The following is a 22,924-nucleotide window of genomic DNA, read 5'->3' on the forward strand; positions in this document are numbered from 1 at the left end:
TATTCTGACATTTTGCTTCTTCTCACCTGCCTATTACTTCCCCCTAGGCCCTCTCCCCTTCCTTTTCTCCTATTGTCCACACTCCTCTCCTATCAGATACTTTCCTCTCCAACCCTTGACCTTTCTCACCCATCTGGCTTCACCTATTACCTTCTTGTGAGCCTCTTTCTCCTCTCCCCACCTTCTAATTCAGGCATCTCATCTCTTCCCTCTCAGTCCTGATGAAGAGTCTCGGCCTGAATTGACTGTTTACTCTTTCCCATAGATACTGCCTGACCTGCTGAGTTCCTCCAGCATTTTATGTGTGTAGCTTTGGGTTTCCAGGGTCTGCAGATATTTTCATGTTTGGGAGTAAAAATAAACTGTATTTACTTAAGCTACAGTTGAAGTAACAGAAGAGCTACGTGCTGAGTTGACTCTCATGCAAGATATCCTGTGAAAATGGTGGCGGATGACTGGGCATGTGACAGGACTATGGATGCTGGAGCTTTCTACGTTTTTTTGAAAATTCATTGTTTATGTGAAGAAGGTGAAGCATTAGTGGTCAGATACATCTGATGTGACAGAGCTAGTGCTAGTTTAAGGCTCTTTTGGAGAAAGCTTTAATAGAAAACTTTTAACATGTCAAGAGCACTGAAAATGCTTAGAGAGTGATAAAGATATTAAACATTTGAGTGGTGATTTTGAAAAGACTTTTTATGCTCTAAGATTGATTAATAAGTTTCTGAATAATAAATGCAAGGTCTGAAAGACATCTGTACAATGTGCTTGACCAGAAAATGGTTGAGAGCATATTGGTTACTGTGCTTGTATTGAATTTATATTACTGATAGTTATAGCATTGCATTTATAAGCCGAGTATGTTAACAGAAGGAAATAGAGAATAGTTATATCCCTGTAAAAATCAGATAATGGTCTTTTAACTTATCACTGTGATGAAGTACTGGTGAAATGTAATTTTTATTCCAAGGTTTTTTTTCAAGTAAAGGTCTTTTAACTTATCACTGTGATGAAGTACCAGTGAAATGTAATTTTTATTCCATGGTGCTTCTTCAACGGAAAGGTTGATAAGCTGAAAAAACAAGAACCTCAGACTGCCACTTTACCATCTTCATCATATTATTTAACAAAAGCTGCTGTGATTGCTTGAATCTAATTGTTAGATGGTAGGTACTTCATTCTGTACTGAAAGTGTTATTAAATTGAAGGGCTTCAGTTGACAAGTCCATATACTTTTTTTCAGTTCGTAAATTTTGATTGTCTTTTTAGAACCTCCCAGCCCTTGTGCTGAAGATTATGAGTGGTACGTTTGCACCAATATCTGACCAGTACAGCCCTGAGCTGCGGCAGTTGATTTTAAGTATGTTAAGCCTTGATCCTTCCAAGCGCCCCCAGCTCAATGAGATAATGGCTCAGCCAATTTGCATCCGGGCTCTTCTGAATCTTTACACCGACATTGGCAGTGTCAAAATGAGGAGGTAAGTGGTATGGACTAATTTACAACCTGAACGTGTTTATATTCATTATTTCACCTGACATCACTTTTCAGGTTTAAAATACAAAGTTTTACTTGAATATTGAATACGTAAACTTAAAATTTCATTTTGTTTTCGGGAGTTGTAAATGATTACATGGAAATTAACATAGGCTCCAATCTACTTTTACAGAATTGAAAAGCCATTATCAGCAGTAGCACCTGCTTCTGGCAGACGGACAGGTGGAAGGGTTAACAGTGCTCGTTCAAGAGGTAAGGAGAAGCCTAGAAATGGTGATGAAACTTCTACTTGAAGTTAGTGATGAGTATATACACTTGTATCAGGGCAATTTATTTAACTAGACTTCTTATTTCTTCTTGGGTTGTGGGGATTTATTGGTCATCCTCAATTGCTCTCAAGGAGCTGAGCTACCCACAGTGAAACATTTTCAGTTGAATAGCTTGCTAAAGCACTTGAGAAACTTGAGCCAGAATCACAGTAGATAAAGGCAATTAGAGTAGTGATAAATAGATTAAAGAGAAGCTTTATTTGTCACATGCACATTGAGGCATACAATGAAATGTGTTATGTGTCAATGACCAACACAGTCTGGGAGCAGCCCTCAAGTGTCAGAATGCTTCCAGCACCAACGTAGCATGCCCACATCTTACTACCTTAACCCATATGTCTTTGGAATATGGGAGGAAAGTGGACTACCCTGACAAACAACTTTGTTTCCAATGATGACCAGGAAGTTTCCATAATTTGTGGCTAAATTACTGCATAATTTACCACCTATTGAATGCAGGCTCAAGGTTATCTGGTGCCCTGAGATTTTTTTGTGTTCTACACAGATCACTGTTCACTACTTCTGTCTTCTTACACTTACAGAACACCATATTGTGTTGGGCAATGGCAGTTTGCCATTTATTGTTGGGCAATTATCAACTGATACCTGGCACTGCAGATTACGCATGTGGTTGGGAGTAATGAAAGGTTTATTGATAGGGTAGTATGTAACACATGGACATATTACAACTGCTCTTTCCTCTTCTGCACTGTTGAGGATTGGTGATGAGAGAACTAGAAGTCTCAAAGGTGTTGGAAGTTCTGGGATTTCATTCTTACAGAATATGAAGGCCACACTGCCAGCTGTTGAGTCTGACCCAGAATGTGACATACTTCAGTACTCACAGAAAACAGTCCTATTCTTTATATAAGAGTGTTTAATCAGATGTCACCAAACTGAATTTATAACTTAAGCTCCAATAGTCTTCTCATAAAAGGATTATTTCTTCAGAAGAAGTGTAGCAAATAAAAGATAATTTGCACTATAAACCTCTGCACATAATTATGTAAAATGTACCTAGATTAGCTGTGATTAAACATGGTAATTACCCAGTCGTTTCCATTCTGACACCAAATAATGGAGTCAATATTTAAGGAAGCAAAATTCTGATGAAGAGCTAGTCTGGTGATATATTTGAATTAACTTATTTTCATTCTACATCTGTGCACTATGTGTACGTAGTCACACAGAGATTGAGGAGATATTAGCTGCAGCAATAACTAGAAGGAGTAAGATGTCTTCGTGTATCTTAATACTTAAAATTGATTGTTATCCTTAAAGGGAAAGATGCTTAGTTCAAAGTGGCCATGGAAAATTGATCTGTTTCTGTATTCCAGAAGATTGTACCATTCAGGGATCGAGGATCAACTTTATTCGCCATATATGTTAGGAATTTGCTGTGCAACAAAAAACAAAGTTCAACAGTTCTAAAGAATAAAGAGTTATATAAAAATATTTAAAACTCTTATTCTTAATCCATTATTCATTAATAATCCATTATTCTTAAATCCAAAATGTACCTTCCCATATTTTGATGCATGAATATTTATCTGCAAATTTATCTCTGTTTTCCTAAAGTAGAATAAATGTTGATCTATTTAAATGGAGCAGAAGAATACAAAGTGGTAATTAAACTCTACATTACTTGAATACTTAACTTTAAAAGTAAGTCATTAAAGTTCCAGAATTTAAATTTTGAGAAAGGTTAGAGAAAATAAGCATTTTGCTCTGAAAAATAGCTAACTAATGAGATGATGTTATGGAGTTCTGTTAGTCGGAGAAGAATGGGTGGAATATAACTTGAAATTAAACATGAAGGTACAATAAGGTAAGATGGGAAGTAATATTAGGAATTTATTCTTCAGATAAACAGTGGTCAACATTTGGAATTGCTGCCAGATGGAATTGGGAAGTGAAAACATTGGAATTATTTAAGAAGCGGTTAAATGAATACAGTGGTTATTCTGAGTAGATGAATTCAATTAAGAGTTTCATCATCCATGATTATGTTGTGAAATGACTTTAAGTTTTCTTCACAGTTAACCATGCTTCTTAATTTGATCTCAGCTCCCAGATTTGAGATTTTATCTCTGTACCCAACACCACTGATGTTACTGGGAAGAACAATATTTTACTGTATATTTGGTGCTGCTCTTTCTGAAAGAGCAAGATTTTTACTGCTGAAAATGTCCATTGCTCAGAGATTGGTCAGCAAGTTTCCCTCATGTTTGATTGTTATTAGTACATATAATTTGGATAGCTATGTTGTGAAACTTTATGTAACATGCTTGTTGATAAGATCAGGTATTTTAAGTACAGTGTGTTTAAGTTGGAATTATAATTGTTCTTGTATATCTGTGATGATAGGTGCAATGCTAACAAATTCCAGTAAGACAGAAATACCTCCTCCCCTTTCTATTGTGTACACCTGGGGAAGTGGAATTGCTTTTCCACTCCGGCTTCCAATGCTCAATACTGAAGTAGTACAAGTCTCTGCAGGGAGAACTCAAAAGGCAGGGGTGACCAGATCAGGACGACTTATCATGTGGGAGGTAAGTTTTAGAAAATCTGCATAGAAGAGTTATTAAAACATACAGCTATTTCCTTGTCCAAAGTTAGCTTGCTGTCCTCGTCGGCGCCAAGTTGCTTTTTTCAGTGTGAACTCCAAAGTGGCCTTCTGCTGGAAGCCCATTTCCCACAACTTTGGTATGCCTCGGAGCATAGAGGCCATTCAGTTCAAGCAGCCTGCTGCACTTCGAGAACCCTCTAGCATCTAATGAGCTCTGGTGCTCAGATTCAAAGCTATCAATATGATGCAGCTATTGAATGATCGGAACATCCCCAAGTGACAAATTTCAAATAAAAATACTGTTTCAAAGTCTAAAATATTTTATTTGTTACAGTTTATTTTATTTGTACAGTTCAAAAGCACAGCAACACACCAAAAATCTATTAAAATAATTACACTTAACAAATATTAAAACATATTCCTCCTAGAGTAACAAACACAACATAGCGGAGGAATTCAGCAGGTCAAAAGTTCAAAGTAACTTTTATTATCAGAGTACTTATATGTCACCACATCCAACCCTGTGATTCTACTTCCTGCAGGCATACTCAGCAAATCTGTGGAATAGTAACCATAACGAGATCAATGAAAGATCAAGTAGAGCATAGAAGACAACTAACTGTGCAAATGCAAATATAAATAAATAGCAATAAATAATGAGAGCATAAAATAACAAGATAAAGAGTACTTTAAGTGAGAATATTGGTTGTGGGAACATCTCAATAGATGAGTGTTGTTATCACCCTTTTATTTAAGAGCTTGATGGTTGAGGGATAACTGTTCTTGAAACTGGTGGTGCGAGCCCTCAGGCTCTTGTACCTTCTACCTGATGGCAGCAGTGAGAAAAATGCATGGCCTAGGTTGTGAGGTCAGGGAGCATCTATGAAGAGGAATGAACAATTGCCGTTTTTGGCTGAGAAAGGGCCTTCATCAAGACTGGGAAAGGAAAGGGGCAAAAGCCAGACTACGAAGGTTGGGATGGTGGGGGGAGGAGGGGACAGAGTACAAGCTGGCGGGTGATGGGTGCAAACACTTGAAGGGGGGGGGTGAAGTGATAAGTGGAAAAGGTAAAAGATAAAGAAATCTGATAAGCGTGAAGCGTGGACCATGGGAGAAAGAGAAGAAAGAAGGGCACCAGAGAGAAATGTTGGGGAGGTGAGGATAAGAGAAGGGGAGGAGGAGAGTCAGAGTGGAGGATGGACAAAAAGAGAAGGGAGTGGGGGAAGAAATTACTGGAAATTAGCAAAATCAATGCTCATGCTGTCAGGTTGGAGGGTATTCAGATAGTATTGCTCCTCCAACTTGAGGATGGCAGAAAAAGGAGGCTATGGACTGACATGTCAGAATGGGAAGGGGGAGTGGAATTAAAATGGCTAAGCTGAGGTCTGCCATTTGTTTGAATAAGGACTGCCACGTTTAATCAATCCTGATGAATGGTCTCAGCCCAGAATGTCGCCTGTTTACTCCTCTCCATAGATGCCGCTTGATCTGCTGAGTTCCTTCAGCATTTGATGTGTGTTGCTCTGGATTTCCAGCATTTGCAGACATCAGTGTTTCTGCTATGCCACTTGCCAATTTTATTCTGCCATAGGCTTGGGAGGTCTGTGAAATCCACTGGATCAGCTGTTAGCATATGTTGCCAGCTGGAAGATGCCTCGACGGAGTTAGGTTAACATCCTTATTGGAATCTGGGAGTCTGTGGTTAAGTCCTGGCATTAACCCTAATGTTGGGACAGATGATAAAGGTAAATTATAGTTAATATCAGGCATTAATTTCACAACTTAGTGTGTTCATACCATGTCCAGAACATATAATTTGGGCTGATACCTCTATTGTACTGAAGGAGTTTAATCTTTTTAGCAGTAATGTCTTCCAGATGAAAGATTAAACAGTCTGACAGTTGCTTCTCTTTAATCTCTGTTAATTTGCAGGCTTTTCCCGGAGGTGCTGGAGATACATCCCTCCCAGGTTGCATAGATCAGGCCCAACCACAATTTATCTCTAGATTTCTGGAAGGTCAGTCTGGAGTGGCAATCAAACATGTTTCTTGTGGAGACCTTTTTACAGTGTGTCTTACAGGTAGGGTTTTTGGATACCTCACAATGTTTGTGTATATGATGGATGTTTGGAAATTATCTGGACTCAAAGCAGATCAAAGTAAATTTATTATTACAACCTTGAGATTCATTTTCTTGCGGGCAATCACAGTATCTCTTGTAATACTGTGATTGCCTGGAAGAGACACAATAGAATAAATGAAAGATTGCCCCCAACAGGGTGGACAATAGCCAATGTGCATATACAAAAAGAAAGAGAAAAAAATATATAAACAAGCAATAAATATTGAGAACATGAGATGAAGGGTCCTTGAAAGTGAGCCTACTTCAACAGGAACAGTTCAGTGATGGGGCGAGTGATGTTGTCCCCTCTAGTTCAGGAGCCTGATGATTGAGGGGTAAGAACTGTTCCTGAACCTGGTGGTGTGAACCCTGAGGCTCCTGTACCACCTTCAGCAATGAGAAGAAAGCATTGCCTGCATGGTGGGAGTCCTTGATAATGGATGCTACTTTCCCGTGATATTGCTCGTGTAGATGTACTCTATGGTGGGGAGGGCATTTGCTGTGATGAATTGGGCCATATCCACTACTTTTTGTTTTTTATGCAAGGGCATTGGTGTTTCCATACCAGGTCATGATGCAACCAGTCAATATACTATCCACCACGCATCTATGGAAGTTTGTCAAAGCTTTAGATGACATTCTGAATCTTCGCAAGAGATGCTGTTTTGCTTTCTTCGTAATGGCACTTAGCTGATGGTCCCAGGACAGATCCTCTGAAATTATATCACCGAGGAATTTTAAGTTGCTCACCCTCTCCACTGTGATCTCTCGATGAGGACTGGACCTCCAGTTTCTTCCTCTTGAACTCAATGATCATCTCCTTGGTCTTGCTGATATTGAATGGGAGGTTGTTGTTGTGGCACCACTCAATCAGATTTTCAATCTCCCTCCTATATGCTGATTCGTTACCACCCTTAATTTGGCCAGTGACAGTGGTATCATCAGCAAGCTTAAATATGGTTCTGGAGTTGTGCTTAGCCTCATTGTCATAAGTATAGAGAGAGTAGAACAGAAGGCAAAGCACACAGCCTTGTGTGCACCTGTGCTGAGGGAGATTATGGAGGAGATAGAACACTACTGCAGAAACAGGCCCTTTGGCCCATCTAGTCTGTGCCAAAATATTATTCGGCCTAGTCCCATTGATGTTGCCAACTGATGTTACTGGGGTCCGCAAGTGAGGAAATAGAGGATCCAGCTGCTCAAGGAGGTATTAAGACCTAGGACTGGAAGCTTATTGATTAGTTTTGAAGGGATAATAGTATTGAATGCTGAGTTGTAGTTTATTCAAGTTTAAATGCACTTTCAAGTTTAATTGTCATTCAGCCATACGCAGGAATACAGCCAACCGAAACAGTTTTCCTTTGGTGCTAAGGTGCAAAACACAGTACCAACAGTCACACAGCACATATAATTCTGATAGCAGAAAAACATACAGTTACAAAAAACCGAAGAGCACCCTGATATATGCATCTTTGCTTTGCAGTTGCAGCAATTGTTCTAATTTGTTCTTTTCAAAAAATTTTAATCTACATTCTATTTTGCTTGCTAAAACGTAATAAAAGTGATAAAGCCCACATGTTAATCTTGATGATAAACTGATACTTCAAAGCGCATCCACAATTCATTAATGCAGAAATCACTTAGGACCTTGTATAAGTTTCACTTGGCCGGAATCTGTTTTGAAACAGAAAATAGTGGCTGCTTAAACAAGTGAAAATTCAGTCTGTTTAATCAATGAGAGCTCATTTTATTGAAACACAGTTGTAGTGCTTGTCATGCCTAAATCTGTGTTGAGTTTCATTTTAGCCTTGTAAGGGACAGCATTCTGGTACAGTAGTGTGTATATGCATTCTTGGGATACTGTGACATGGAGGGAAACTTTGAGTGATGAATATCAGAAACAGGTTTAGTATCACCAGCATACATCGTGAAATTTATTAACTTTGCTGCAACAGTACAATGCAATATATGATAAATATGGAAAAATGAATTACAGTAAATATATATATATAAAATAGTTCAAATAAGTAGTGCAAAAACAGAAGTTTTTAAAAAGTTGATGATTAGCAAAACCACAAAGTAGAAACTGTTTTAGCTGATATAATATAATTTGGGGATAATAGCGGGTGGAAAAATAACCTACTTCTTATTAGCCTTGTCCAAAGATCAATAACCAATTTTAATTTCCAAAGTTGATGACCTAAATTGGGCTGAATGATCATTCTCATTTATAATAATCAAATTATTTTATGATCTTATTGGATGAGATTAAACAATGAAATAGAAGAACAAAGAACATGGAAATCTACAGCACATTACAGGCCCTTTGGTCCACGATGTTGTGCCAATCATGTAACTATTTTGGCAAAAGCATTATTTCAGTGCTTTTATATTTCTCAATCCCTCTGTTTTTTGGATGGGTTGGAATATTATGTGAAGTTCAGCTAGCTGTAAGCAGGTGGGAAGGTGCATTGAAAAGTCTGTTATGTCTTACCCAATGTGGGACTGTGAAACATTGAGATCTATTTGAAGAGATTCATTTAATGTCATTCGTGTACAGTATATGGAGAATTTTAACTAAGTCTATGAATTCTAGTCTTGTATTTTGTTCACTTGAATTTGCAATTGATCATCCAAAAAAATTAACAAACCAATGGAAAGGCTTTGTGATGACTTTTGTACCAAGTACTTTTGGACCATGCCCTCTATACTCTGGATAATAGCTTCACATTGTACCATTTAAATATGACTGACTTTCTTACTGCCCGTTATGCTGCTGGCATGTAGGGTAGCAATAAAAGTCCTCCATCTCTGTCTATCCATACAGTTGCACACAGCTATAGAAGGAATCTTTGATGTTGTTCCTGTAACAATTTTATTTTGACCAGTCAGGTTTGTTAGCCCAGAGCTGAACCCCCACATCTGGAGGACCGATGCACCGCTCTTAGTCTGGGCTGGACCCTTTTACCTGTTTGTCATGGGTGACCCTACCAAGAGCCAAAGCATGAAGCTCTGATTCCAGCCAGTATAGCTCTCCAGATCATTGAGGCACGCAAGCTTACAAACCCAACGACGAGGTTGTGGTCCTCTTGGAGGATTAAGTCAGGCCTTTTCTTTCCCTTTTGAAGATTATTACCTTTGTGTTGTAACCAAATGTTCGGTATAGAGTAAACATGCGATCAGATAAAAAGCATAGAATTATGTCAAGCAGAGAGAGAGAATTGCTGCTTTGAACTAAAAGCTGCAATGAAATATGCTGAAATGCTCATAACATTTCTGACAGACTTTTCAATTTATTCTTTCCTTTTGCCCTATTTTAGACAGAGGGATAATAATGTCCTTTGGAAATGGTAGCAATGGCTGTCTGGGTCACGGTACTTTTAACGATGTCACACAGGTGAGAACAATTTTCTTCCATACCTCATTTTATTAAGGCTTAGTATTTCTCCCTCCTGAATATTATGGCTCTTGCTGTCCAATTGCCTCTGGCATTTTAAACTAGACAGTAACATTCCTACTGCGGAACAGCAACTAGGATTTGTCATCACACTGCCAATTACTACCATACCTTCAACTGACTGAAATCCAGCCCCCACAATTCTTCACTAAGCCTGTCTTTAAATGATGTTTTGTCACCTATCAATTTGAATCCTGTGAAATGCCACTAAAGATGCTGTGTAAATACAAGTAGATAGATAGATGTCACAGGTAGATAGGGTCATAAAGAAAGCTTTTGGCACATTGGCCTTCATAAATCAATGTATTGAGTGCAGGAGTTGGGATGTTATGTTGAAATTGTGTAAGACATTGGTGAGCTCTAATTTGGAATATTGTGTCCAGTTTTGGTCACCTACCTATAGGAAAGATGTAAATAAAATTGGAAAACTGCAGAGAAAATTTAGAAGGATATAGAACATAGAATAATACAGCACAGTACAGGCCCTTCAGCCCACAGTGTTGTGCCAACCCTTAAACCCTGCCTCCCATATAATATATTGCTGGGATTTGAGGACCTGAGTTATAGGGAAAGGTTGAAGTGGTTCAGCCTTTATTTTCTGGACTGTAGAAGATCGAGGAAGATTTGATAGAGGTATACAAGATTATGAGGTGTTTATTGTAGATAGTGTTGATGCATGCAGGCTTTTTCATCTGAGGTTGGGTGACACTATAACTAGAGATCATGGGTTAAGGGTGAAACGTGAAATGTTTAAGGGAATATGAAAGGGAACTTCTTTATTCAGAGGGTGGTGAGAATGTGGAATGAACTGCCAGCACAAGTGGTGGATGCAGGGTTGATTTGAACATCCTCAGACAGGATGAAGAGGTCAATACTCCCCAATGCCATTAGGCTTTACAATTCTACCGCCAGGACTTAAGAACTTTTTAAAAGCTATTATTAATGCTTTTTGAGATAGTGATTTAGATGCATATCATATTTTTTTTACTGAGTTAAGTATTGTATGTAATTAGTTTTGCTACAACAAGTGTATGGGACATTGGAAAAAAGTTGAATTTCCCCATGGGGATGAATAAAGTATCTATCTATCTATCTATCTACCTTAAGAGAAGTTTGGATAGGTACATGAATGGGAGGGGTATGGAGGGTTATGGTTGGGTGCAAGTCGATGGAACTAGGCAGATTGATGGTTTGGCATTGGCCAGATGGGCCGAAGAGCTTGCTTCTTTGCTGTAGTGTTCTGTGACTCTATGACTAAGTGGTTACTGTTGTTATAACACAAGAATAGGTAGGAGCATAGGTTGTATAAAGGACAAATGAAAGCTACAAAAGGACTTAGGCTGACTGGGCCAAGGTATGACAAATAGAAAATAACGTGGGAAAATGTAAATTTGTCCATTTGGACAGAAAAAAATAATTATCGAGCATATTAGCCAAATGATAAGAGATTGTTGAGCTCTGAGATACAGAGAGATCTGGGTATCTTTATGCACGATGTGCAAAAGGTGAAATTGCAGGTACAATAAGTAGATAGGAAAGCCAACAGTATGTTCTTGTTTATTGCTGAGGGAATTGAATACAAAATTTGGGAATTTATGCTTTAGTTATAAAGTATATCGATCTCACCACATTTAGAACACTGCATATGTAATTGGCCTTATATAAGGAAGGATGTAAATGTATTGTAAGTGATTCAGAAGGTGTTCGCTGGATTAATATTTGGAATGGGTGGGTTGTCTTTTGAGGAAAAATGCATAGGCTTGTATCCACTGGAGCTTCGAATAGTGAGAGGGGGATTAATTGACATGTACAAGATCCTGAGGTGTCTTGACAGGATGAATGTAGTGAGGTTGTTACTTAATGGTAAAATTCAGAACTGCTTAAAAGTGAAGGGTTGTCTGACCTGCTGAGTTATTCTGGCATTCGGGGCAGAGATGAAGTGATATTACTCATTTCAGAGTAATGAATCTACTCTCCTCCTTAAAGGACGTTAGAAGCAGAGTGTGAATATTTTTGAGACAGAGGTATAGATAATCAACTATACCTCTGGTTTTTGATCATCACCGAGAGTGAATTGTTACCATGGGTAGACTGGAATACTGAGCTGAGTTTGCAATCACATCAGCTGTAATCTTATTAAATTGTGAAGCAGGCTTAGCGAGCCAAGTGGCCTACTCCTGTTCCAAGTTCATGTGTTTGTATGCAGAATTTTTGTACCTGGATGAGGTATTAGAAGGTCACGAGCTTTTAGTCAGTTGCCACAGAAAATGGAATAACAAGTGAAAATTGGAAATGTCCTGCCAAAGGGTTTTGGCTCCAAACGTCGACTGTACTCTTTTCCTAGATGCTGACTGGCCTGCTGAGTTCCTCCAGCATTTTGTGTGTTGAGCAGCATTATAATTTTGTTTAAAAGAAAATACTTTCTGGGGCATCATACCGATCCCTTTAACCAAGCCTTCAAAAATAAGACTTTTTCAGGGGGAAGTCAGTGGAGGAAGAGCAAGAAACCACAATTAAAATTTGTCTAAATGTCAATGAAATCACATTTCACAGCTAGTGTATTTAACCACTATGTTTCCACATATCTCTCAACCTCCACCCCACAGCCAAAAATTGTCGAGGCACTGCTTGGCTTTGAGATTGCCCAAGTTTCATGTGGTGCATCACATGTTTTGGCAGCAACCAATGACCGAGAAGTATTTTCATGGGGACGAGGAGACAACGGTGAGAAATCCTTTTGTTTGAAATATGGAGTTTCTGTTTTTAAAAAAATGAATAGCATGATCTTTCCTTTAGGTCTTCCAGAAACAATTATATTAAGCAAAATGCACTTGTCGGTAATTTTAAAACACAAGTACACCACGCTAAGTTAGTCTTCTGCATGAAGCCATTCCAGATGCCTAGCTCTTAACCTTAACAATGCAGGTAGCATTATTAGTTCTGGTCACATTCTTGGCATGCTCTAACTTGATTTTCCTGTTTCATGTTGTTTGCTCTTGTGTGGTTACTACTGTTTGCAACTTCTTTCTCTGTTGGGGAGAATTGCAGAGATGTAAATTCTTGCTGAATGAAGGTGGTATGGACTCTTATCGGGAATAGCAATGAGAAATGTGAAACCTGTTAACATAATGTTGCAAATGCACTATTAAAATTCAAGGGCACACATGTTTTCTAATTCATAGGAAATTTAAATGCTTGTGCTTGTTTAGTCTTGATAGAGAGAAGTTTTCTGACACAGCCTTCTTCTATTTACACAGCTAATACTGGCTCCTTAATTCCTCTTGGACTATTGAGACACAGTTTTACCTGAGTATTTACTTCTGTTTCCAGGTTAAGAAAACCAGTTTCAGTAGAGTTAGGATGGAGCCAGAGCATGATTGCTCAAGCTGTATGAGCCAAGCTGAACATGCAGCAGTGCAAGGTCCTGGAGTAGTAGTAAATGGCAGACAAAGGCATTCTGTCAGATTTACATTTGCTGTGTTAATGAAGGTATCAGCTGGATGCCAAGAGCAATGTTCATCATTCCTGTTGCTGTCTTTCCATCCGTCATTAAGGACAGATTTATCTGTACCTGTACACTTCACTATCAGCAGGTTACAGTGCCCTGTTATGACTGCAGCACCAATGAATAAGGCTCCAGATTTATTTGGTGGCCAGTAACTTAAGATTATAAGTAGCCCTTGGTGTTCTGTTTACTAATGGACAAAATTTTTGTCCCAGGGCAGTGACATACAAAGAACCTCTAGAAGCATATGTCTCTAATTATTGTAATCTGATCATAAAACAAGCATGTTATTTGATGTTATGATGCATTGTTTCAGTTTGCATTTAAACTGGAGTCTACTGAAAGATAAATCAGATTACAAATGGAATCGTAGAACTTCAAAATATTGGAGAAGGCCATTTAGGCAATGATGCTTGTGTAAACTATTTGAAAGAGTAATCCAATTCATACCACTCCCTTCTCTATTCTTGTAGACTTCCAGTTATTTAAATACATATACTGCACTTACATAGAAACATAGAAAACCTACAGCACAATACAGGCCCACAAAGCTGTGCTGAACATGTCCTTACCTTAGAAATTACCTAGGGTTATCCATAGCCCTCTATTTTCCTGAGCTCCATGTATCTGTCCAGGAGTCTCTTAGAAGACCTTATCGTATCCGCCTCCAGCACTGTTGCTGGCAGTCCATTCCATGCACTCACCACTCTGCATAAAAAAAACTTACCCCTGATGTCTCCTCTATACCTGCTTCCAAGTACCTTAAAACTGTGCCCTCTCATGCTAACCATTTCAGCCCTGGGAAAAAGCCTCTGACTATCCACATGATCAATGCCTCTCATCATGTTGTACACCTCTATCAAGACACCTCTCATCCTCCGTTGCTCCAAGGAAGAAAGGCCGATTTCACTCAACGTATTCTCATAAGGCATGCTCCCCAATCCAGGCAACATCCTTGTAAATCTCCTCTGCACTCTTTCTATGGTTTCCACATCCTTCCTGTAGTGAGGTGACCAGACCTGACCACAGTACTCCAAGTGGGGTCTGACCAGGGTCCTAAATAGCTGCAACATTTCCTCTCAGCTCCTAAATTCAATCTCACAACTGATGAAGGCCAATGCACCGTATGCTTTTTTAACCACAGAGTCAACCTGCACAGTCAACCTATGGACTCGGACCCCAAGATCCCTCTGATCCTCCACACTGCCAAGAGTCTTACCATTAATACTATATTCTGTCATCGTATTTGACCTACCAAGATGAACCACCTCACACTTACCTGGGTTGAACTCCATCTGCCACTTCCCAGCCCAGTTTTGCATCTTATCAATATCCTGCGGTAACCTCTGACAACCCTCCGCACTATCCGCAACCTCCAACCTTTGTGTCATCAGCAAATTTACTAACCCATTCCTGCACTTCCTCATCCAGGTAATTTATAATAATCATGAAGAGTAGGGGTCCCAGAACAGATCCCTGAGGCACACCACTTGTCACCGACCTCCAAGCAGAATATGACCCGCCGACAACTTCCTGTATGCAAGCCTTTATTGAATCTAAATCTATAGCCATTAGGCAATGCATTAATTTCATATCATACAAGTGACAATAAAATCTGTACATGCCTATACAAAACAAAATCTCTTGACTAGTTTTCTTGTCAGTTAAGTTTATCCTCCAGTTACTGATCTTGCTTTATTGAAAGCATTAATATAAACAAAACTAAGTCTGGATGCAGGAATACTTTTCTGTTAGGTTTACTTGCCAATTGCTTGGATTAAAGGTGCTGGAAACTCACAGTACCATTTATACTGTTGGAAACATGAATTATATTTTTAAGATTTTCATCTTTTTTTTGCAGGACCACTTTGATACCTCAATTGGTAGAAAAAAAATCATTTCTTGATATGTAACATTAGTTCTATGTAACAGGAAGGTCTCAGCCTCACTCGCTGGTGTGACTGCATTTTAATTTTTTAATTTTATTTAAAGATATAGCACAGTAATAGGCCCTTCTGGTCCATGAGCCCATGCTGCCCAATTGCAACTATGTGACTAGTTAACCTACTTAACCCATACAGCTTTGGGATGTGGGAGGAAACTGGAAAGCCACATGGTGAAGGGAAGGATGTGAAAACTCCTTACAGACAGCAACGAGAAACGAACTCGGATTGCTGGCACTGTAACAGTGTTATTTTAACTGCGACCAAACCAGTTCCCATTTGGAGCGCTACGTTTTGAATTCAAGACAAAATAATACGTAGGGCTCCCACAGCTGTTTGTTAGTTCTCAGTGAAAAGCGTGTGCTTGTAGTTATCAGGTGATGAATAATGACACTTCCAAAGATCAGATATTGTACCTTTATCCAGATTCTCATACCAAAATGGGAATTTAGCAACTAGTACTTACTGAATTGAGTACTGTATCCTTGAAAGGAGAAACTGTTTGGGAATAGGGTTGTCAAGGTCATCATTACTGAATTACAATTTAATTGCTTGAATTTAAATTCCTAGCTTTTCTGGTGTGATTCGTACTCATGCCTGCAGCTCAATGGTCCAGTTACTAGTTTTCCAGTAACTTAATCACATCTTGGGCCATATTGATATGGTTGATACTTGACTAATATACACGCAGTATAATTTGCCAAACATTTAAAAGTAAATCTAACTTAAAAATAAATGCAGTATGAGTTGTGGTAATATTAATACCTTGGTTTTATTTTTCAAATTAAAGGTGTGCATTGATAGTTTTTATTTCCATCTTCAAAGCTGTTCTCAATTTAATCTGGTTTGGAGAGATGTGCTGTATTGGAGGTCTTGCTTTTATTGCTAATTTACTATGAGGTCTACATACAGCCTTGCCCTAGGAATTTGTTATTCCATGACATTTTTTTTAATATTGAAGGTGGTGTTTGTATTAGAACTGAATAAAATCCAAGTTAGCTGTTCAACAATTCTTCCTCAACTACCTCAAGTAGATTATTTATATCATTGTTGTTAATGGGTGCATTAATGAAATGGTACAGTAGCTAATCCTATCGCTATTACAGCGCCAGTGACCTGGGTTGAATTCCCTCCACAATCTGTAAGGAGTTTGCAGGTTCTCCCCGTAACTGCATGGGTTTCCTCCGGATGCTCTGGTTTCCTCCCACAGTCCAAAGGCATACGGGTTAGTAAGTTAATTGTTCACATGGGTGTAATTGGGCAGCACGGGTTCATTGGGCTGGAAGGGTCTGATACTGAGCTGCATCTTCAAATAAAAAATAAAATCAATAAACAGCAATATTTAAAAGGTGCAATTCTATATGATTTAGAGGGATATGGGACTAGCTTAGATGGAATCTTAGAGATCATGGACCAGTTGGGCAGACTGACTTCTTTTAATCTAATCTAATCAAATCTTGATATTCTTAAAAGAACTGCTTTCATAATTGCATTTATTCCACTATAATATTAATTGTACAGGAAAACATCCAAATATTAGGTAGATGTGATGAGCCAGCAGATGTAAATGTAATCATCTAGTAACATATTATTTAGCAATTTCTCTAAATTTATGTTGTTTATACTTCCTTTTTCACAAAGTGCAGTGTGTCATAAAATACTATATATCTACACTCAGTGGCCACTTTATTGGGTACACTTGTACACCTGCTCATTAATGCAAATATCTAATCTGCCAATCATATGGCAGCAATTCAATACATAAAAGTATGAGAATAGTCCAGAGGTTCAGTTGTTGTTCAGAGCAAACATCAGAATTGGAAGGGAATGTGATCTAAAATGACTTTGACTCTGGAATGATTATTGGTGCCAGATGAGGTGGTTTGACTATCTCAGAAACTGCTGACCCTAGGATTTTCACGCACAACAGTCTCTAGCATGTTGTGTTACAAAGAATGGCACACAAAGCAACAAAAATATCCCGTGAAGCTTAGTTCTAAGGGAGAAAACACCCTGTAAATGAGAGAGGTCAGAAGAAAATGGATTTAAGTACATAGAATGTGCATTTCCTGAAGACAATAAAATTAAAAGCAGGAGTGGATCATTCAGCTGCCTGTGCCTTCTCTGCTGTTCACCCACCTCATGGCAGATCCTTAATCTCAGTGCCACTTCCCTGCACTATCCCTGCACTAACCCCACATTCCTTAATTCCCTTAATGGATAGCATGGTGGGGTATAGGCAGTGCTAGTTCAAACCTGAGATAGGAAACTATCAACCTGCAATTTCCATGCTTTTCCATGACCTTGAGATTTCCCCCGACGTTCTGGTTCATTCTCCCATCCCAAAGAAGAGCTGCTTGTGGGTTAATTGGCTAATGTAAATGACCTCTGGACTGGGTGGCAGATTTCAACATCAGGGTACATGAGAGGAGCTGTTGCACCCTGTGATTTGCAGTCTGGAGATCGTTTGGGTGATCGAGCATGAGGCTGTGGGGTGGGGGGGCACGAGCTGATATTCAACTTCATTTTGCTGATTAAAGCTTCCATTATTTGCTGATTAAAGCAACAAGGGTGATTGAGGCATCGAGACAAATGCAGAAGGTGAACGCTGGCTGCCTGCCTTCTAATCGCTGGTGGGATCGCTCTACTGCCGGAGAGGGGAGTCTGTGTGGCCTGCCACTGTGCTCAGAGGATGTTACTGAGGTTTTCTGCATTTTGGATATGGATATAGATTTGGACTATGGACTATGGTCTTTTTTTTCAGTCCTATAGTTTTTTTATATTCTGTGTTTTCATCCACTCTTTCTCATTATTTGAGTGGGGGAGGGGGATTTAGGGGTCTGTGTTCTTATTTTTTTGTTAGATTCTTTTTGTGGGGGAGGGGGATTTGGAGGGCAATGTTCTCTTTGCATTTCATGTGGTGGAGGGGGTTTGAGGTAGATATTCTTGTGTTTTTGTTCATTTTTTGTTGGAGGAGAGAGGTATTTGGAGGCTGATGTTCTCTTTGCGTTTCATCTGGGGGAGGGGGTTTGGGTGTTGATATTCTTGTTGCGTTTTTGTTCGTATTTTTGTGATGGGAGAGGGGTATTTGGGAGCTGATGTTCTTGTTGTGTTTCGTGCAGCGGAGGGGAGTCTGGGTGTTGATAATCGTGTTGCCCTTCTCTCTTGGTTTTGTTGCTATTTGGAGAAGAAGAATCTCAGACTTGTTTTCTTTGATAATAAATGAACCTTTGAAATAGTTATAGGGAAATAAGTGCGGAATAGGGCTGATGGGAATCAGTAGTTTGATGGGCCAAACGGAAATCTGAGAAATAAATTAGTATTTCATATTGATGAGATAAGTAGTTCTGTTTTCATCCTCTACTGTTCATGCTCCCCGATACTCCTTATTGTTCATGTGCAAGTTGCAGAATGTTCAATTATTTTCCTGTCATTGGGTTTTCCAGCTATTGCAGGTCTTTTGTCCATTGCCAACTGTCAGTTCTGTTAGGTAGCTTTTTTTTCCCCAGGAGGCAAAATTAACCTATATATTACACAAAAAAAAAACAGATGGTCAGGGTGAGTTACAGATGTACATCAAATCTCATGCTAATTAACTGCAGAATGTGCAGTCCTCAATTGAGCTCAAAAATCTATCCATTCATCCACCCAACTATTATTTTTTTATTATTATTTATGTTTTTTTACATTTCATAATGTAGCTTTTAAAGAATGACATGGTATGTGATACAAAAGGTTAGGTCTCCAATTCCATTCTAATCACATAATAGTTGTTGGCATAATACAGGATTGCTAAAAAGCTTATGCATTCAGTCGTAAAATGAATGATTCAAATGTGAGAGATGTACAGTATGTGTATTTTTTTTTTCCATTTCTAAACCAGGTCGGCTTGGCTTGGAAACTCAGGAGTCGCATAATTCCCCTCAGCAAGTGAACATTCCAGCAGAGCATGAAGCCCAGAAAGTTTTGTGTGGAATTGATTCTTCAATGATCCTTACAACACAGAATCACATTTTGGCCTGTGGAAGCAATAGGTATTGAACAAGTATTCCCTGACTGGATATCAAAATAATCTTATGATCTCCTGGGTGATGTCTGTCACTCAGTCTATATTTAGTTAACACTGACATGGTCTGTGCTTTTCTGAACTTTCTTATTCATTCTAAGCCTTGTTTCAAATATCCTACATATGCTTCATTTCTTCGCCATCCTCAGTCTATTGAAGTACAGGATATCTTGTTGTCTTTCAGCTTCTGTCATCTTAAAATCTAAACATTCCTGATGCGTCCCAGTTAGTGGAAGTACCAGGATTGGTATTAGATTTCATCCAGAAAATTTTCTCTACCTCTTAAAAAACTATTAAGAGTAAGCAAAAATCTCATTGGGTCTCTGTTTTGATAAAAGGATTGAAAATGGATTGTTAACCATCAAGGTAGTATTTGAACCTTCATTAGTGATAGATTCCATAGATAGCTTTCCACAGATGGTCTTTGCTACCTGTTGTAACCATTTCGTAAAATGCTATAGAGCAGCTTCGAAAGAATAATACTGTAGTCATTGTCTGCCATTCTGAGCAATGTACAGTATTCCTATCTTCTTTAGCCCGTGGTACAAGGATTGTGGGTGGGTGTCCAAGGATCATGGCCTATCCAAGATAAATATAAACCTCAAAAGTTTGGATTGGAATGTACAAGTTTCCTCTATCCAAACTATGGAATTGCTTCTTAGTAGCTATTAAATTGAATCATGTACACTAGGCCGAGCAGGGGCAAAGACTGCTTTAACTTTCCTCCTTGCCATAAAGATAGTGCTGGGTTAAATTGAATGCTGAAATTGGGTCCCATTTGTTGCTTCTTATGATTAGGAATTCTTAGAAGCTTTCCCATTGCATGTTTATAAAATCCTTATTATGCATGGGTATGACCTACAGTGATCTCTTACATAATATCATGCCGATGTAATCACCTGTGCAATTATAGTTTTCTTTGCCAAGCAACACACTGTCTCTGAGCCCACTTCTTTGGAAAGGATTCCCCACCCTGAACCCCTTCTCCTGTCTACAACCCTCCTCCTTTTCTTGTCACCCCACGCTAGTTTCCTGCCTGCTGTTGATCTTTTCATCTCTAATTTTTGACGAGACATCAGCCATCTCGACTTCAACACTCTGCTCTGCTCCTCAAACCTTACCCCCTCTGAACACATGGTCCTTACTCTCTCCGCATTAATCCTAAGCCCGCAGACAAAGGCAGCGCTGTTGTGGTCTGGTGGACTGACCTCTACCTTGCAGAGGCCAGGCAGCAGCTCTCAGACACCTCCTCTTACTTACATCTTGAAAAGGACCCCACTCAGGATAATTGGAACATTGTCTCTGGTACCATCACCAGTTGCATCAACCCTGGAGATCTCCCATTCACTATCAACAACCTCATAGTCCCCATACCCCACAAGACTTACTAACCTGACTGTCCAGGTAGCCTTATTGTTTCTGCCTGCTCCTGCCCCTTTGAACTCATATTCACGTACCTGGATCTATTCAATCTCTTCCCACCTACATCTGTGACACTTCACATGCTGTCGATCTCCTCAACAACTTCCAATTCCCTGGCCATGATCAATTCATTTTCACCATAGATATCCAGTCCCTATACACTTCTATCCCCATCAAGAAGGCCTTAACACTCTCTGATTCTTTCGTGACAATGGACCTGACCAGTTCCCCTCCACCACCATCTCCTCTGTCTGGCAGAACTGGTCCTCACACTCAACAATTTCTGTTTAGGATCCTCCCACTTTCTCCAAATTCAAGGGGTAGCCTTGGGTAACTGCATGGGCCCTAGCTATACCTGCCTTTTTGTTGGCATGTGGAATACTCCCATGTTCTAAGCCTTTCCTAGTAATGCTTCCCAACTCTTTACGCACTATTTTGATGTCTGCATTGGTGTTGCTTCCCGTACCCATGCTGAGCTTGTAAATTCGATCAACTTGAACAATCCAGTGCTTCCTGGCGTATATGATGATTAAACTCTTCTCAGGCTTCCAGCCAGGTACAGGTATCGATTTTAACCAGTGTTTTGATGACAAACTCTGCCATCTTCATCAGGGATGATGTCTGGGCATGTCTAGTCCGGTGGTATTTATATCTCTGGCATCTGTCCCTCCTGATTAGATACCACCTGATGAGACATGCCCAGGCATCGTCCCTGAAGATGGCAGAGTTTATCATCGAAACGCTGTTTAAAATCATTATCTGCACCTGCCTGGAAGCCTGAGAAGAGTTTGTTGATCAACTTTGTCTCCAACATCCACCCTGCTCTTAACTTCACTTAGTCCATTTTTGACACCACTCTCCTCTTTCTCAATCTCTCTGTATCTATCTCTGGAGGCAAACTGTCTACTGATATCTTTTATAAACCTACTAACTCCCACGGCTATCTTGACGCTACCTCTTTCTACCCTGTCTCCTGTAAAATGCCGTTCCATTTTCTCAGTTCCTTGATCTGCACCGCATCTGTTCCTAAGATGAGGCTTTCCTTACCAGGACATCAGAGATGGAGATGTCCCCGTTCTTCAGAAAACAGTTTCCCTTCCTCTACCAGTGATAATGCTCTCACCCGCATCTCCTCCATTTCCTGGACATCTGCCCTCACCCTGTATTCCCGCCTCCTTAACAGGGATAGAATTGTCTTCACCTACCGCCCTAAAAGCCTCCGCATCCATCACATCATTCTCTGTAATTTCTGCCATCTTCAAAGGGACCCTATCATCTGACTCATCTTTAGCTCCTCCCCACTCTCTGCTTTCTGCAGCAATTGCTCCCTCCATGATTCTCTTGTCCATTGTTCTCCCTCCTGGCGCTTGTCTCCCCCACCCCCACCCCACCCCAAGTGGAAGAAGTGCTACATTTGCCTATTCACTTTCTCTCTCTCACTTCTGTTTAGGGCACCAAACAGTCCTTCCAGGTGAGGTGACACTTCACTTGGGAGTTTGTTTTGGTCATCTATTATGTCCGGTGCTCCCTTTGTGGTCCCCTCTACACTAGTGAGACCCAGCATAGATTAGGTGATCGCTTTGTTGAGTGCCTTAGCTCCATCTGCAAAAAGGCATGATTTCCTGGTGGCCAACCATTTTAATTCCAGTCCCCATTCCCATTCCAACATGTCTGTCCATGGGTTCCCCTACTGCCACAATGAGGCCACTCTTGGGTTGGAGAAGCAACACCTCATATCCCATTTGGGTAGCTGCCAACCTAATGGCACAAATGGTAATTTTTCTCCCTCCCCCTTCACTCTTGTTCAGTTTCCCACTCAAGCCCCCCTCTTACCTCTTTTTTTCTCCTTACTTACCTATTGCCTTCACCTGAGGCCGCTCCTCTTTCCCTTTCTCCCATGGTACTCTCCCACTGTATTCTCCTGTCAGATTCCTTCTTCTCCAGCCCTTTACCTTTTCTACCTATCACCTTACAGCTTCTCACTTCATTTCCCCTCTCCTACCCATTTCGCTTCATT

General features: G+C 39.7%; 1 protein-coding gene across 3 annotated transcripts in view; it reads left to right on the plus strand.

Annotated features, from left to right (window-relative positions):
• The window catches only part of nek8 (NIMA-related kinase 8), a 78,014-nt gene that overhangs the window by 30,125 nt on the left and 24,965 nt on the right, over positions 1-22,924 (plus strand). For all 3 annotated transcript variants that reach the window (XM_073053372.1, XM_073053374.1, XM_073053373.1), the window contains 7 exons: positions 1,270-1,478; positions 1,668-1,747; positions 4,192-4,376; positions 6,326-6,473; positions 9,835-9,911; positions 12,578-12,695; positions 19,303-19,453. In XM_073053372.1, coding sequence (XP_072909473.1) covers positions 1,270-1,478; positions 1,668-1,747; positions 4,192-4,376; positions 6,326-6,473; positions 9,835-9,911; positions 12,578-12,695; positions 19,303-19,453 — 968 coding nt within the window. The remainder of the gene's footprint in view (positions 1-1,269; positions 1,479-1,667; positions 1,748-4,191; positions 4,377-6,325; positions 6,474-9,834; positions 9,912-12,577; positions 12,696-19,302; positions 19,454-22,924) is intronic.

Source organism: Hemitrygon akajei, chromosome 8 (assembly GCF_048418815.1).
Source record: "Hemitrygon akajei chromosome 8, sHemAka1.3, whole genome shotgun sequence".
Classification (NCBI taxonomy): domain Eukaryota; kingdom Metazoa; phylum Chordata; class Chondrichthyes; order Myliobatiformes; family Dasyatidae; genus Hemitrygon; species Hemitrygon akajei.